This window comes from Macrobrachium nipponense, chromosome 22 (assembly GCF_015104395.2).
Source record: "Macrobrachium nipponense isolate FS-2020 chromosome 22, ASM1510439v2, whole genome shotgun sequence".
In the NCBI taxonomy this organism is placed as follows: domain Eukaryota; kingdom Metazoa; phylum Arthropoda; class Malacostraca; order Decapoda; family Palaemonidae; genus Macrobrachium; species Macrobrachium nipponense.
This window is the reverse complement of record NC_087213.1, coordinates 53237341-53254914: the sequence shown is the minus strand read 5'-3', so window position 1 is coordinate 53254914 and position 17574 is coordinate 53237341. Positions and strand designations below refer to the sequence as shown.

The 17574-nt window shown below is 35.5% G+C and overlaps 1 protein-coding gene across 2 annotated transcripts; it reads left to right on the top strand.

Moving 5' to 3' along the window:
- The first annotated feature begins 473 nt into the window (after nt 1-473).
- LOC135198646 (uncharacterized) lies at nt 474-9699 on the top strand. Of its 2 annotated transcripts, XR_010310855.1 has the most exons (3): nt 474-591; nt 725-925; nt 9454-9699. XR_010310855.1 is itself a non-coding variant. In XM_064226430.1 (2 exons), exons 1-2 carry the CDS (start codon nt 1176-1178, stop codon nt 9613-9615), a joined length of 735 nt encoding a protein of 244 aa, XP_064082500.1. In that variant the 5' UTR covers nt 993-1175; the 3' UTR covers nt 9616-9699. The 2 variants fall into 2 exon arrangements, 1 of the variants encoding a protein (XP_064082500.1); XM_064226430.1 differs by lacking the exons at nt 474-591; nt 725-925 and adding an exon at nt 993-1748.
- Nucleotides 9700-17574: the final 7875 nt, after the last annotated feature.

Below are 17574 nucleotides of genomic sequence, written 5' to 3'. Positions count from 1 at the left end.
CAAATTTCATAAATCAAATTGGTTTCTTGGGAAAAAAAAAAAACAATTCTGTTCTGATGATATACTTGTTTTAGATATTAAATGTTCCAGCATAAACTAACATGTTAGTTACAGTATGGGCATGACAGAGTAATATTATGGTAGGAGATATTGCTTTTCTATGTTGCTTACTAACAGCTCAGAAAGTATATTATTTCTCTTTTTTGATAAATGTTTATTTTAATTAGTATGAACATAAAGGATTGAAAGTTAGATATTTTAGTGGAGATATTGTAAATATAAACTCTCCAAAAGTGTTTGAAGCATTGATTGAGAGTATGTTAGATGATGGACAGGAGATATCCCATTTTTTAAACCCAGAGAGTTCCATATTTCCATCATTGCCACCGATTTGTCTGGCTGTAAAATGATCTTGTTTTTGCATTCTTCCATTTTAGCAACAGAGTCCAGAATTATTTTCTGGGATCCATATAGCTACAAGAGTGATTTGTTTGGGCCCTTGGCTGTTGTTTATATGAATTGATAACTCTGAAGCATGCATTCGTTGCTCGTGATTTGTCGGCACTTATCTGTCGAATATCCAGGGGAAAGGTATGTTAAGGATACAGTGTATTTGTTTATTATTGTTTATTTATGTATGACAACATATTTGTTTTATTTAGCTTTTAACATTGGTACTGTTTATAGAACTCCCTATTCAGGTATTATTTTCCCATCTTTTTAGGTTGAAGGTATATCTTCCAAGTACACAGATGAATTGCGAAGCCTCGTTCTCTCCTTGTTAAGCCGCAGCCCTAATCTCCGTCCTAGTGCTTCCCAGATTTTGCACAAACCTTTTATACGGGAACATATTTCAACCTTCCTTAAGGATACAACTGCTCCATCATGTGTAGATGATAAGAAAGACTTTGAGCTTCCTTCTAAGGTCAGTTTACGATATATACAGAAAATAAGAATTTTGAATGCAGACATATTGAGGAAGAAAAAAAAAAAACATTTTGAATGCCATGTGCCCAATGTACTTGTTAAAAGATGCTGTGAGGTTTTGCCTACAGAGTTTGCATCTTTGCACATAGCTGGAGATAAAATGAAATTAGAGAATCGATCTCGGATGGAGGTTAAGCCTAGTGGAGTGAAGGAATGTCAGTGTAAACGTCGAGAAAAGATCGACGTACATGCAGGCCGTCAAAATTGGATCACAATCTCGTAGAAGAAGACGCATCAAAAGGGCACCATCTTCTGAAAGTGAACCTCATGAAAATTTTAGCAGTTCTATACCATTTCAGGGTCTTGATGAATCTCCAGTAAATTCTAGGTTGCCAGAAAATGATTTGCCTTATCTTTCTTCATCTGCTAGGGTAAGGAGGAGACAAAGAAGGGACAAGGAAATTGATATTAAAGTTCTCAGTGATCTGCCAGCTGAACCTAATCTAGTAGAGCTTAATTCTAATAATGACAAGACCAAAGTATGCGATTCCAGCAGCAGTGAAGGAGAATGCAACAGTGAAAATTCTCCCAGGACACAAGATGCAGAAGCAGCAAGCACAGAAAATGCTTCTCCTATCAAATCAGACGACATTGATGACTTTGTCAGCATGCTTGATACGACACTTAAGGATTCATTCAACTTTGAGAGTGATACAACAAAAAATATGAGAAATAAGGTTACTGTTACTAGTGATTGTGGCCTGGACCTTTCTTGCAGGCTGTCAATGTTAGAAGAAACGTTGATGAAAAGTGTTGATGAGGTAAAATATTTTCCATTTTGGGCTGAGTGTTGATTTCCTGTCACTAGAGTGATTGTTTATTTAGTTGCAGTTAAGACTTCACTTCATTGGCACTGTAGAACCTTAGAAGAACCACTTTGCACATTTTCTGTTTGTTTGTCCAGTATTAGGATAGGTGTCACTCATAGCATTAGAGGTTGAATATATATATTACAGAGTAAAAGCAATTTAAGATATTTCATTGGAGAATAAATCTTTCCATTTAGAGGTAACAGTAGTATAAACATGTTAATACTCTTAATAAAAGTTACTTAGGACACAGAGAAACAGGTAAAGTAAACAAAGTTATGAATACATGAAGACCAAGACTTAGCCAGAACTTCATGTAATTTTTCAAAGATCGTTGTATTTATCGTGACTCAAGATGGAATCACGATAGTGCATTTATAAAGAAAACCCCACTAAAACAGTCATTTGTCTTTTAGTTTGTAATGGAAATATTGTGAAACATTATGCAGTGCAAGATGCATTTATAAAGACCACTAAACAGTCATTTGTCTTTTAGTTTGTAAGGGAAATATTGTGAACATTATGCAGTGCAAGATGCATAGAAAATTAGATTAAGTTGTATTGAATTGTTAGTAATAATATAATATTTCTTTATACTATTGAGTGTTTTTGAAGAGTGAAATACATTAAATGGTTGTTTAACTCTAAGCAATCTTTAACGAGTCGTTAAGGATTGTCGTTAGCGAATGCGGGTCGCGCATGCGTGGATCGCCAATCGTCTCCGACTGATTTGAGTCAGAATCAGGCAGTACCGGTTCAGTTGTCTAACAGTGAAGGTCGTTGTTACTTTACGGTATCTCGTGATGTAGAGGGGGGGAAGGAATCAACACAGCTTCGGGAGGAATTTTACCATCATGTGTTACAGCTTATTATTATTAATAGGTGTTAGTTTTTCCAGACCTCTGAGTCTCAAGTAGACTCTTCTCGGGCTGGTTCTCAGGGATCAATCCGACCTGAAAAAAAAAAAAAAAAAAAAAAAAAAAATTAGACTTTATTTGAGAAACCCGTCTTATTTAAAAAAATTTATGATTTTATTAATTGAAAAATCCCTGCTTTCCGCAAGAATATTTTTCATTTCCGAACTCCGCAGATAATATACTTTGCTGGGTCCAATTTGGGCACTCAACAAGCAAATGCTGTACTGTCATGGGTGTTTGACATCTGTTACATTTCACTGGGTCAGCATGTGGTGTTGACATCAAGTGACCATGTGAGAATCTTGTGTGTCCTATACGTAGCCTTGCTAGGATCACCTCTTTTGCTCTTTCCTCCTGTGAGGATGTCCTCCATGCATAGACTTCAGTTTTTATATTTTTAAGTTTATTTGTTGTTGGCACAGAGGCCCATTCTTCTTTCCAATCCTGTAATTAATGTTTTAACTGATTTTACCCAGTCTGACACTGGGGCATATGAAATTGTTGGAGGGATAGTGCAGGCTAATTTTGGCAGCCAGAGTCTGCATATTCATTTCCTTTTATTCCCACGTGTGCTGGGATCCAACATATTTCCATTGATATTCCTGATTGGAGGAGTTGATGAATTTTTATTTGAATTTCCTGTACTATTTGGTTTCCTGGTTTATACTGTCTTATTGCATCTATAGCGCTACGTGAGTCACTGAAAATAACAGAGACACTTGCTTTTGCCTCAGATATCATATCTAGAGCCATCTGTATGGCTGTGACTTCAGCAGTAAATACTGATGATATTGAAGGTAGGCTTTTTTTACTTAACATATTTTTTCGAATATGCAGATGCTCCTACTCCAACATTATTTTTTGGAGCCGTCTGTATATATCATAAATTTGTCGCCCCTTTTCTTCTAATGTGCTCCAAAGCATGTTGGCGGTACATTTCCGTAATTGTCATTTTGTTTTTTGAGTAGGTAAGACAGGGAGGTACATATCTTTACTCTTTTAAAATCCATGGTGGTGGCAATTCCATTGGTGGGTGAAAAATTGGATTCATATTATGTATGTTCATTATGTATCTAGCTCTTTTTGGGAAAGAGCTAGTACTATTAAACTGCTGTTACTTGATTACAGTTTTGGAAGCAGTAAGTTGCAGGAGACGATCCTGCTTGCATTGAAAGACCTCTTTGTATTGTTATTAAATTACGGTGATGTTTTAAGGGCAAAACACCTGCCTCCACCAAAAGTGAGTTTGTTGGGGACGATCGGAAAGCTCCTGTGCACAATCGCACGCCTTCATGGTGCACTGCATCGAGAGATTTTAATGCAGATTCTGAGGCGGATGAATATATTGGACAGCAGTATCTATTATGGATAAGACTGTTGCCTTATATATCATTAATAAAATGTCTCGCTTTGCTCCCCAATTAGTGTGTGATAACTTTTTTAATATGGCAAGGGCTTTGATGCCCTTGGCTTTAATGTATTTGATGTGCTCTTTCCAATTTAAATGTTGATCAAAATAATTACTCCTAGATACTTGATTTTTGTACAAAATTGTATTTCAGTGCTATAAAGATGCAGTTTGATTGTTTGGTTCTTCATCCACCTTTTGTCTTTGTAGAAGACGATTGCTTTTGTTTTATCAGTTGAAAATTAAATCCAACTGAATTTGCCCAACTACATATATTTGAAATGGCAGTACTGAGAACTCTCTGAGCATGTCTCAGATTACTACTCGTATAGTAAATGACAAAGTCATCAACATATAAACTGTTTTTACACCACTTGGTAAATTTGTTTTATAGTAATGTCATTGATTGCTAAAGCAAACAATGTACAGCTCAAGACACTACCTTGAGGGATTCCTTCTTCCAGTTTATAGGTTACTGAGTAGGAATTTTCTACTCTTACTTGAAAAGTTCTGTTTGTTAAGAAGTTCTTAATAAACATATTGGTAAGTGGCCTCTTAGTCCCTTGGAGTGGAGTTTTTTGCATGATGTTGGTATGTTCATGTTGTATCGTATGCTTTTTCTATATCAAAAAATAAAAAATAAGCTACTGTTAATTTCTTTTGTTTAAAGCAAAGTTTTTTGATATTGATCTTCTAAATGTTGTTAAGGGATCTAGGGGTTGATCTGCCAGCTATTGAACCAGATTGTGTTGGTGTTAAAATGGATTCTTTGGTTATTACATACGTTAATCGTGCATTAACCATTTTTTCTAAGATTTTGCATAGGCAACTTGTTAGAGATATCGGTCTATAATTGGATGGATTACTTGCATCCTTCCTGGTTTGTTTATTGGAATAATTATGGCATGTTTCCATTTATCAGGAAAGACACGTTTTAGCCAGATACTATTGTAAAATTTTAATAAATATGATTTAGCTATAGGAGCTAATTTTTCTATCATTTCAAATGATATTTTATCATATCCTGGTGCAGAGGGATGACAAGAGTTGATGGCATTATCTAGTTCATCCATGTTAAAAATATAGTTATATTCCAGGTCTTCAAGTTTCAAAATTGAGTATTATATTTTCTTTTTGTTTTCTGATACTTTGAAAATGTGTATCTAGGCTGGATAAGCACTGATGTTTTCAAAATGTTTCCCAATATATGTTTGATATTTCATAAGTATCATGGTATATTTTTTCCATTTAAATGTATTGCACTTCTTGGAGGTCTTATATGTTTTCCATTGATTTTCCTTATCTTTTGCCAGACATCCCTTGTGGATGTGTTTGAAGATATGTTTGAGACATATTCCTTCCATGATGCGATTTTTTCAGCTATTACCGTTTTTCTAAATTTGGCTGTGATATTTGTTATATAGTGGTTTAATGTGGTTAATTGTTATGTTTGTATAACTATTTTGTTTAATATGTTTATACTATAGGGCATTTTGTTGAGTGATTTAAGGCGAGTTTTGTTTTAGTCTGTTTAGATTGCGACTCAATATATGTTTTATTTTATTTTCTTAATGTTGTTAATGTTGGATTCCACCATGGGACAGGGGATTTTGTGGAATGTGTTTTGGTTTTTGGAATACTTTTATCTGCAGCATTTATTATGAAGTTTGAGAAGGATTCACATGTAGTATTGTGGTCTTCATTATGAATGGGGTGGTGGTATGTTTCTGTGTATAGGAAATATTTATCCCAGTTAGCTTTTTGGATATATATCTTGTAGGTGGCAATATTTTGACATTACTTAAAGTTCAGAATGATTGGGAAATGGTCACTTGTGTATGAATCGTCTAGGACGTTCCATTCAAATTTCTCCGCTACATCATTTGAACATAATGAAATGTCAATTGAAGAAAAGGTTAGGTGTGTATTGAAAAATATGTTGGAACTTCGCTTTCATTGAGACAATACAGATTGTGTTTCATTATAGTATTCTCTATGTTGATTCCGGATGTGTCAGTGGGGTTATTAATATCCCATAATGATTATGTGCATTAAAATCTCCTACTATAAGTAGTGGTTCCTGTATACTTTTGCTAATAAGTTCAGAAAATCACTGAATTTGCATTGAAATTTGGTTGGTTATATAAATTACAAATAGTAATTTTACTTTTATCAGGCATATACAGTTTAATTGATGTTATTTGATATGGCATAGATGGTATGTCAACAGGTTCATATTAATGCTATTATGAACGTATATGGCTGTGCCTAATTTTCCACCGTCAGTTGGTGATAACAGGCAATTTTATAGTGTTGGATATTTGTAGGGTTACTTCCTATATGTTGTAGACATATGCACATTGGGTTGTGGTCTCGTATGATTCTTTGTAATCACCCGACGTAGTTCGGTTAAGAGACCATTTATATTCCATTGAATGATTTATATTCCATTATTGGGAGGAATTGGTGTTAAATTCTGTAAATTGATTGATGATTTTACTTTATCTCGTAGTTTATATGCATTTGAATTTATTTGTGGTTTTTTAATCGTTGTATTTGTATGTTGGTTATTAGATTCTGCGTTGTTTGTTTTCATAGTTGAATATTAATAAGTCTATTTTTGATTTATAATTTCTTTTTGTATTTTAAGGATTCAGAACATAATTCGTTCATCATTGTTGGTGTGTTAAAGGGCACCTCCTTAATTTGGTAAAATTGTCAATACAATTCGTACTGTGTTCCTCGTCTTGGTAGTTAGTTGGTTATATGTACTTACAAAGCATTCATTACAACCACAAGATGAAGCATGTTTGGTAATGTTAATTATTGGTTCAGAAGTTTTTGGTCTAGCTTTAGAAATTTCTGGTTTTGTAATTCTATTGTTCCTTTTCTGTAGTGATAAGGACTGTTGGTTTGAGGGGTTATTTGTTTTGTTGTTGTAATGGGATATTTCGGTCTTGTGGATGGTTGGGGGGTGATAGTTATATTTTGGTTTGGTTTAATGGTATGATTTTCATTAGTATTATTTGATGGAAATTGTAAAGAGTGATCTTTACTGTCCAGATGTTGGCTGTTTGATTGAGATTGAGGGTAATTGTGTATTTTCCACTTGTGATGAGGTTAGTTTAATATCTTTTTTAAATGTTCTCCTGGTGTAGTTGGAGTCTCTCTGGATTGATTGTAATTTCATATTTATTTCTTTTTTTTCCCTTAGGTGGGGTTCTTTCTAGAATTCTTTTCTTTTTGCCTAGTTCGATTATCAATCATTATTTAATTCTTCTTCTATTGGAAGTTCTTTTCCATGGATAACTGCAATCATCTATGTTGGTGGTGGTATTGGTTGTTGTAATATCACTTTTATTTGGGTTTCAGTATTATTTTGGTATGAAATCCAGTTTTCCATGTTTATACTATCTTGTTTGTCATTGTGCTGTTTGATGTCTTGATTTTTAGTCACATTTGAAAAGGTGGGGGTTTTTGGATGGATTGTTAACGCCTCTTACTTTTAGCTCAAGTCTGGCTTCCATGACTGACATTCCTGTCCTATTTATTAACAACTGAAGTTCTGTGTTATATTGGTAAAATGAAACACTCCTTAGATTTTGCGTGATGGGCTAGTCCGCCACAATTAATACATTTTGATTGTTTACAGTTCCAATTAGTGGTATGGTCATCTGATGCACAGACTGCACATATAGCTTTATTACGGATCTTTTGTATGTGTGTCCATACCTTGAGCACTGTGTACATTGTACGTAAGGGTTTAGGAACAAAAAGGACGAACTTCTCTATTTTGTCCAAGAATTTTTATTTTAAATGGTAAGTCTTGGCCTGTAAATTTTATTTTTGGCAATGTTGATATTTTTACTTTTATCTTTCCTACTTGAAATAGAGTATATTTCTAAATCGTGGATATTGTTATATCTCAATTTTAGGGAGTCTAGCAATAGTTGTTTTGAAGGAGGAAGCTCCTGCTCGCTATTGGGTAGGATGACTGTACCCTGTCATAATTCAATGTTTCATGGCTTGTAATTATTATCCTTTATATTATTTATTTTCTGTTATACTTAAAAGGCAGTGGACTGCTTTTTATTGGTTACTTGGATAAGCCATTCATTGTCCTTGATGTGTCTGCATTCCATGTCTTGTGTTGGATATATGTTAAGTAATTTGTTTTCTAGCATCGCTGCTGAGATTTTGTTGTCAGCTTGAGGACTAGAAATCTTGACCAATTATGGTCCAAAGAGGTCATCAAAATGTACCAATGTGGGATTAAGTCGGTAATTTTTGTTTCTTTTTGGTCCTTGTTTTATGTATGTTGCTTGTCTATTATGATTTTTATATTTTTCTGTATTGCTGAGAGGATTATTTGTCTCTAATTCAGAATTATTGTTTTCATCATATATGGTTCCATTGTTACGATATTGGAGTTTACCAATTTATTTTTGTTTGTTTCTTTTGTATTTATGCACTCTATTTGGTTTTCTGGCTCTGCTGCTTTACTTGAAACAGGGTGTTCCTTTGTATCTTTATAGTACTTTTTTTCACCTACTTGTGGCAGTACCTAGGAAATTCGGGAGTGGACGTGCCAATGGTCATCAACTGTGCCGTAGTTTTTCCATCATGGGGCCCAGGGGTACTCAAATCATTTATTTCACAAGTTCATAAATTTGAGTTTTACACACACACACACACACACACACACAAAAAAAAAATTCTTGAAAAGATATCATTGGCCCTTCGCGAAGTTAAATTTTCTGCCAAAGGCACAAGTGAGAAAGGACTCCCAAATGATGTGTTACAGCTAAGTCTATGATTTTATAAGGGTTTTGTTGAGGTAATAATATTGAAGGGCATGCATGCATGTCAGATATTGTTGCTAGCAGGCATTTGTAGATGAATAAGACTATTCTTCGGATCGCTGGATAGGAAATTTCACAATGTTTAAGGTAGTAATAATTATAAATAATCTATTCCTGGTCAAGTAATGGTTTATACGATCACAAGATATGGTAAATTAAATTAAAGTGTATACTTAAACACAACGCAATTTCTCAATTTATTGAATGAAAGGAACAGAAAAGAATCCTTGAAAATCTGTTCGTGAACCTGGTGATATGCAAACCAAATTAGAGTAAGTTTGGGTTTTCATATTTATTGTAAATTCTATATGTTTGCTATTTTGGATTCTTTTGAGTAAAGATAATATTTCCCACACACTTTTGTTTTGTGTTATCACAAAAAATCTATGAAATATCTGTTGCAAGACATTTCACCCTATGTCATCAAGTCATTATCTGACTATTTTCATGTGTTACTGCAAAATTTTCAGGAGCAAGCTGCGTTGATCTTGTCCGTGGTCAAGTCTGGCTCCTGGGATGATTGGGATGAACAGCACAACCAGGCGCGTAATATACTTGGTGACCAAAAGTTTGCTGCTGTGTCATCAACGCTTTGTCATCTCAAGCTGTGTTACTGTTTTATGCAGGAATGATAAAATTGTGCTAATTGTGAGTTATTATATTATTGTCGTCCAGTTTCTGCCACATAAGTGGAAGTATCATTATTTATTGCAGAATTTTTCCCATATTTGGGAATTGGGTGTACTATTTCATGATTGTCCTTCATATGCAGTTTTCTGAAAGTCTTTCCAGCATCATTGTCATCCAATAGAGAATTTATTTAATTATTTATTATGTCTGTGTTTGTGAATAAAAACTATTTCATATACGTACAGAGAGAACCTCTTTAGCTCAAATTGACTGATTCTGAAGCTGCAGTAAATCAGGATCATGATCATAACATTAATAATCATATAATCTTCATTACTGCTGCAAACATTCTCAGAAGTCTAGACCTCTATCTTGGTAATCTGCAAAGAGACTGTAATTTTTAAGGCAAAAAATGATATACTAATTTTAAACATCTGGGTCTCTGCAGTATCATGGTAAATATTATACAGTAAAGTGTAGTATATAGTAAATTAATGTTTTTGTACTTTTACACTGTGTGTGTGTGTATCCAAAAACAGTGTGTGTGTATCCAAAAACATATATGTTCCTAACTCGGATTTCTCAATCTTGGCACTTTATTTATATGCTTTTTAATTGCTGTTTTATACATGTGGAGAGAGGAAAAGAAAGTGAGATAGATGGAAGGATTTTTTTCAAGTCTGTCCAGAATTTTGTATTCTTGATAGTGATACAAGGTTGAGTAACTGATGACACATTCCCACAAAACAGAAATTATTTATATGTTGTACAGTACTCCATGATAATGTTGAGTACTCTGTACTCAGTGAAAACCAAAGTTCTACATGCATTTATATATATTTTTACCAGTTTATGTTTATAAATAGTGTACAGTATATGTTTTAACCATTTATATTTATAAATAGTATATAGTATATGTTTTAAACACTTTTTTGAAAATAAAGTAATTTATGTCTTGCATATCCCATAACATGCTTTTGTTTGACTTCCCATAGAAAAATACACAAATATATTGTGAGTAAAAGTGCATTATGTAAGTACTCAGTAAAATTGTTCCAGATCTGATTGAAGAGTTCCTTGTAATAGCATCTGTTCTGGGTGTCAGTGGGATCTATGTGGCACAGCTTAGATGATACTAAAGGTCCTTAAAAACAATTGTTTTGGCCCAGCTGCCTTGCTTTGTGCATCTGTGTCGTTTGTAGGAGCCTTGTCAATTAATAAGCCTTTGATACCAAGTGACAAAATGGACAACAAAGTCTACTGTGTTATGTGAAAAGCATCAAATTGCACATCAAATGTGTTTAAGGATGTAAAATGACCAACTTTATCGCTTTATAAAGGGAACAATGATGGTCCAGTACTGAAACAAGAACGCCAAGAGTAGACTGAAAAAGTACGATATATTCTAAACCATATGAAAGAAGTGAATATTATATTCATTCACCTTATCAACATCGTAATTCCCACAAGCTCATGCTCCCTGTAATTTCATACTCTACCTTGTAGAGCGGCAGCCCGGACCGTTGAGATACAACGAACAAGAAACCGACTGTAACCCCTACTGGTATTTAGGAGTAGACGTGTAAACTGTGAAACTGACCGTCTGCCGAAAATATATGGGTGGCTTACTTAACAAGCACCACTAATTGCTCGTTAGATTTTGGGTCTAGATCCAATATATGAGATACCAGATGAAACTAATATATAATATATCTGCAGACTCAACTGATTATAGAATGACCAGTGACAGACATTTTGGAGGTTGGGTTCCCCCTGACAGACGCACTGAAAAGGGGGGGTTAATTGGATCTAGATCCAACTTAGGAGATACCGAGTAAAATTTACACTACAATAGCACTGCACATCCTAGAATACTGTGGTGGTAATGACAGACGTTTTAGTGGGTGGTTACCCCCTGACAGACGCCCCACAACGAGTGGGGAGGGGGAGGTAGGATCTGCATCCAACATTGGAGATACCAAGTGAAATTTGTACTACAATTGCACCGCACATCCTAGAATGCTGTGATGGTAATGCCAGACATTTTAGTGGGTGGTTACCCCCTGACAGACACCCCACAACGAGTGGGGAGGGGGAGGGGGAGACAGGATTTGCATCTAACATGGAGATTCCAAGTAAAATCTGTACTACAATAGTTCTGCACATCCTAGAGTACTGTGGTGGTAATACCAGACATTTTAGTGGTAGTTACCCCCTGAGAGACACCCCACAACGAGGGGAGGGGGAGACAGGATCTCCATCCAACATCATAGTACCAAGTAAAATTTGTACTACAATAGCACTGCACATCCTAGAGTACTGTGTGGTAATGACAGACATTTTGAGGGTGGTTACCCTCTGGCAGACACCCCACAACGGATAGGGAGGGGGAGACAGGATCTGCATCCAACATTGGAGATATAAAGTAAAATTTGCACCACAATAGCACTTCATATCCTAGAATGCTGTGATGGTAATGCCAGACATTTTAGTGGGTGGTTACCCTTTCACAGACATAACTTACGATTGGAAGGGAGAGGTGGGACACTTGAAATATTTCAAAATCTATCATAGGTCATATTAATATTAGCAATATGGTAAGTATCTGAAAATCGTGAGCCTGATAAACTGTAAAAGGCAAAAAATTCAAGAAATATTGTGATGCTTCAGGATAAGAATTACTGCCGGAGTTATCTTTTAAAATTCCTATTGAAGTATGGAATATTTCACTTCATTAATTCCATTACATCTATATAAATACTATGTGTGAGACTTCCTAGGCTTGGTCTACTTTCTATAGTTTCACACACACACACACACACACATACACACACATATATATATATATATATATATATATATATATATATATATATATATATATATATATATATATATATATACATATATATATATATATATATATATACATATATATATATGTATATATATATATATATATATATATATATATATATATATAGATATATACTATATAATATTAGCACTATCATTTGGTTTGGAGTTATTACTTCACACGAAGTATTTTATCTGAATGGGAGGGGGGGGGGGGGTCACAATTGGCAACAGCTACAAGTATGTGTGCCGAGCCATTTTTGAATAGTGACCACCGTCATATGGTGCCAATAATTAAACCAGTCATATGGTGCCACTCTCAGTTCCTCTAAAAAAAGAAATGTAAGATAAGTATTCTCGCTTAATAGCGTCTTTGGTCATTTTCTTTCTCTTGCCTATAGTTAGGACACTGCAGCATGTCGAGGTTCGTAGCCCAACGTGTCTTACCATAAATGAATTGTTCTTTAGTTGCTGTTGGTTCGTGTGGATAGAAGAAATTTTTATCGGATTTGGGAATTCGATTGATATTAAGACCAAGTCCCATCATAGAGAGCCGTTTTAACACCCGCACATTCAAAGAGATGATGTATCAAAACACAAATAATTACTGGAAACGGAAATTGTGAATGAATTGTTCAGGATAAGCTAACTATAAAGATTAAAACATTTTCCCCATTTTATTCCCCCTCCCGAAGTTTGACGAGCATACAACTGGAGCTCCTGACTCCCAAATTAAGTTGGCCTATAATATCATGTCAGTTATCTAATTGTCCACTTATTTTCGGCTGCCTCACTCAAATTGATCTCTACACTATCACCAAGTATCAGGTACCATATATATTCAGGGAAGAAAATCTAAACTTAAATAAAAATGATACACAGTTTGATGTTTAAAGCCAGCCGAGTGCGTTTGTCTCTTAACTTTGACGACCATTATTCGGCTAATTTTCTCCCTAGTATTTTTCTTTATTTGTTCATTATAGCAGTAGACAGGCACTAACATCATATTATATCCTCACGTCTGTTCAATGCATTACCATTGTTAATATGATTATAATGCGTCTCAACCAGTCAATAAAATTTGACAACTGAATGTGCAAATATGTCAGCTGTGTGCAAGGCATAGGGCGTCAATCACTGAAGGTGCGATCTCCTTGCCGAAAGTGACTTCGGAAGGCCATATTGAAAGGTCTCGGTCCAGCTCTTAGTACATATATTTATTACTATTACTTTTTTTAATCTTTATTATTATTATTATTTATTATTATTATTATTATTATTATATTATTATTATTAGTTTCGGGCAGGCTGGTGTTATCAAAAGCAAACTGGTTATCAGGGACAGGCTGGGGTCGTCAACAGGTATACAGGTGCGTTTCGTAGGTCAGGAACAGGCTGTAGTCGTCAGGGGTCTATCCGGTATTTCTCGTTATTTCTTCGTTTCTGGTTTTTAAAAGGCGTCTACATGTTTCGGCCACCTCGTTTGGCCATCTTCGGGCGGGATCACTGAGTGCAATGGTCTGTGTCAGGACCAAATCTATGCCATCAAGGCATCAAATTTGCAGCAATGCATTTTTATTTAGCTCAACAGGTACAATAGTTTCAGATGTATTCACGCTATTTATTGCATTCGGGTGGCTTGAAGAAACGGGTACCTCACTTTTCATTGGGCAATACCTGTGACGTCACGAGCGATGTCATCAGGGGCCGTTGCTGGTTGGCTGTCCTCTTCGTGGCGAAGCCTCATCCTTATTGGTGATGGTGGAGGTCCCCCTCGAAGGGCGTGCTACCAAGTCGTCCTCAGGGCGAGAGCTTGAGCTGCGATCACCCTCAGGGCTACTAGGGACGTCCTCAGGATGAGAGCTAACGCTTCTATCATCCTCAGGATCCCTCTGGTGCGATGGTCGTTGGGTGGGGGGGTGGTCTGCTGCTCTCTTGACGGCGGTGGGGAAGAGGAAGGTCTCCTGTGTGACGCTCAAACTGGGCTTCTCCCTCCCAATGTGCAGCGCTTCTAAGATTCCCAAACGACGTAGATCGGGTGCTTGGTCGATAACCTCGAAGTTACCGACGATGTCGCTGCGGCGGATTCTTTTATTATGTGCAGTCCTTGCATGATTAAATACTGCTCCTTCCTGCGCGTGACAGGAGATCCTCTTGGAGAGGCGCATTAACGTCATCCCGATGTAAGTTCCGAGGCATCCTCGGATTGGGCACGTGTATCTGTAAATGGACGTTCGTCCTCTTCAAGGGATCCTGCAACGGTGCGGGGTTATTTTTCATAATTAAGACTGCATGTTTTTAATTACTTGTATAAATAATTGATCAAGTTGATCTTGCTTGTTTGTTGTCGGTTGGGGAAACGTGGATTGCCGTGAGTTATTCCTTTCCCCGTATGGCTCGCCTCCATCTTCTTATTTATTATTATTATTATTTTATTCGAACCCAATTTTCACAGAGAAAAAAATTACCTTACGAAAACAAACCTAAGCCTAAGCCCTCCAACCCATTGTGGTCCATGGCCTAAGGCATCTGCTCTTGGATCTAAGCAGTGTCAATCATAAATTCTGGTTCCTGTATAAATACAGGACTTTCTTTGCATATGGTAGCGAAGCACTAACTAAACAGTAATGTACAATCACTAACCACCAACACTCACAATGCACTTACTCAGTAAGCACTCACACTTGCATACATTCACTATACACACACACACACACACACACTTAACATACACTCACACACACTCTCAATAACACAAAACACTCTGAATACCCAACACTCACTAGGCACTTACTATACAGTAAATGCTCACTAATCACTTGAAAATACTAAATTTACTAAATATTCTTATCCCCAAACACTCAGTAAACATTCACTAAACACTCACTTAATCCTAAACATTAATTAAACACTAAACATTCACTAAACCCCAAGCACTCATTAGATACTAGCTTACCAAACCCTAAATACTTATTAAATACTAAACAGTGAATGAACATCCACTCATTAAAATCTTAATAAACACTTACATACTAAACATTTGCTAAAAACTAGCATTCACAAGACATTCACTAAACGCTCACTTAAAATTCTCAAAACTTTCACTAAAACCCTAAACACTCACTGAATACTTACACACTAAATATTCACTAAACACTACCATTCACAAGACATTCACTAAACGTTCACTTAACATTCACAAAACATTTGCTAAAACCCTTAAGACAAAACATTCACTGAATACTTACACAATAAACATTCAATAACATTCACTAAACCCTAAAGACTCAGTAAACATTCACTGAATACTGACACATTAAACAGTCACTAAACCTTAAACATTCATCAAACACTTACTCATAAACATTCACTAAACGCATACTCACTAAACCCTAACAATTCGCTAAACACTGACTCATTAAACATTAACGATAGAAAAAATTGACAATCGCACTAATTTTAATTTCTCTTGTTTTCTTTACATTAATGCAAGGTGATTTTTTTTTTTTGGTCTAGTTTGCTCTTGTATTTATTCATAATCTTCTTGAGAGAATGGAAATGTTCGAAATAACTTGGTGTGTATAGATATTGTTTAAAAAACAGAGATCCTCTGTGTCCTTCTTCAGCCAGGTGTATTATGTCTGACGAATTTTACACCAGCCGAAAAAAAATCGACTATAGTAACAACAATATTAATTCATAAAACTGATAATACAAAAATGTATCCATGATTTCATTAGCATGAAAGTCAGTTGAAACCAAAAGAAGGTAGTCCTGCTTCGATAAAACAAACCGAGTAGGCTGTAGCACAATTATTATGATCTGTACCCTGACTATAGCGTATATATTACATATGTATTACTATCTATTTAATGGGTGCGTAACTCTATTTAACATTTTACAGCAATAACTCTAATAATGATAAGAACTTATATGCTACTTTATAGTGTCAGTCTTCCAATAACCGCTACATTAATTTTCATATCGTAAACAAAGCTAAAGCGAGTAGGGGAGACCGGGGCTAGTTGGCACACTTTTTACAATTTTGGTTCTTGCGAATATAAAACAAACTTTTTGCAAAATTCTTACCACCATTGAAAAATATTAACATTCGTCTTTATCATAGAGCAAAATAATTGTTGTTTGCTTTCAACATAAGATAACAATAAGCTTTAGAAAAAAATAACTTTTCTGTGCCACTTGCCCCACGGAGGGTAAAGTGGCACACATTATGGGGTAAGTTGGCACATTGATAATTAAAAGAAAATTACTACATTGCATTTAAATCAAGTAGCAAAAATACCCTCTGAATTTCCAAAATACAAAATATAAGGCATTAGTATTACTTCAGATCATCATCTAGTAATTGTGGCAGGTGTGAAATAAATCTTCGTCATAGTCTTCATGTTCCCACATGTTACATGCCCTGCACTGGACCCACACTTCTCCTGGCTTACCAAACACAGGCTCTCTTCAGCTGAACTTTCTTCTGGATCAACAAGAGCAGTTCTTAAACTCTGTATCACGCTGATGACTGATCTGAAGCCCATGTGTCTTTTCGGACATCTCTCAATCTGTTACATAACCACCCGTGAAATCAAAATCTTGAAATAGTCTGTAATTCAAAGTTGAAATTCCATCAATCCTAAACCAATTGAAAACATCAGAATAAGTGACAGCTAGAGGTAAACCCAAGGAAACTTTACCAGATGTCACAGCATGGGCATACATTTGATCCTGGATACCAGTCATCCACGAATCACATGCCCTGTTAACACCATTTCTTCAGATGTCTATAAACACTAAAAATCCAGGGGCTGCAACTTGTGAGAACAATGTGATGGAAATGATAGGACACTAATCTCATTATCCTTCTAAAAATCCAGAAACAAAACGTAAATTATATAAATAAATAGGCTTACTATTGTTACCAAATAACGTGTGCCAACTTGCCCCATTTATATTGAGTCAACTTGCCCATCCCTACCATTTGGTACAAAAACGATTACCAGTCCACACCAAGAAGCCTTGAATTAATAATTTTCATGCTATAGAATCTTTAAACCATAAGGAAAACTATGCTATCATTGAAAACTAATCTTTAT